Source organism: Phytophthora parasitica (genome assembly GCF_000247585.1).
Source record: "Phytophthora parasitica INRA-310 unplaced genomic scaffold supercont2.15, whole genome shotgun sequence".
Taxonomy (NCBI): Eukaryota; Oomycota; class Peronosporomycetes; order Peronosporales; family Peronosporaceae; genus Phytophthora; species Phytophthora nicotianae.
Window position 1 is genome coordinate 99946 of NW_008649001.1, and position 690 is coordinate 100635.

Genomic DNA, 690 nt, shown 5'->3' on the forward strand with positions numbered 1-690 from the left:
GTCAACCTCAATAGGATCCATAATACGAAGGACGTCGAGATTGTTATTTTTTGCAGCCCACCTCAAAATCTCCCCTGGGAGACCCGATTTTTCACAAATCACCCGAATAATTTTGTCGTTCTTGTTCTTTACCGCCAACTCAAGTGCCTCCAGAATGTCAAAATCGTGACATGGTCTTGGAATCGTAAACGCATTCTCAAACGTTGATCTCTCCCCGTCGAAAAAGTCACCCCACTGTCCTAGAAGAGTCTCTACAGTCTGGAGGTGTCCCCCGCTCACTGCGTTTGCCAAAGCTCGAGTGCACAATTGTGTTGGTTTACTGTATCTGGCGGGTTGTACCCACCACCGATAGATGAGTTTGATGGCTTCGCAATGTCCATGAGCAGCAGCGATGTCGGTCGTATCACAACCGGCCTGGTCTTTCACTTTGTCTGATACCAGCGGAAGTAGTATTTGTAACCACGTGAGTTGGTTGGTGGCGGCGGCTTCCACCGCTGCGTCCTCCACCGACATGGAGAGCATGTCAATATGTTCGACAACATGAGGGAGAGCGCGGATCGCGTGAGGAAACTTGGCCTCCTTCAAACGCTTGCGCTGCCGAACACCATAATCGGAGGGCACGACCTCGCCTGGGCGCTTCATCGCAAAATTGGGAAAATGATGGACAATAGTCCAATAATAGCTGATTAC

General features: G+C 50.0%; 1 protein-coding gene across 1 annotated transcript; it reads right to left on the reverse strand.

Annotated features, from left to right (window-relative positions):
• Positions 1–43: 43 nt before the first annotated feature.
• Positions 44–642, reverse strand: PPTG_08009 (hypothetical protein; the record flags this gene model as incomplete). The annotated part of the gene is made up of 2 exons (XM_008902908.1): positions 44–74; positions 344–642. The coding sequence occupies 2 exons, from the start codon at positions 640–642 to the stop codon at positions 44–46; spliced, it is 330 nt and encodes a 109-aa protein (XP_008901156.1).
• Between the last annotated feature and the right edge of the window lie 48 nt (positions 643–690).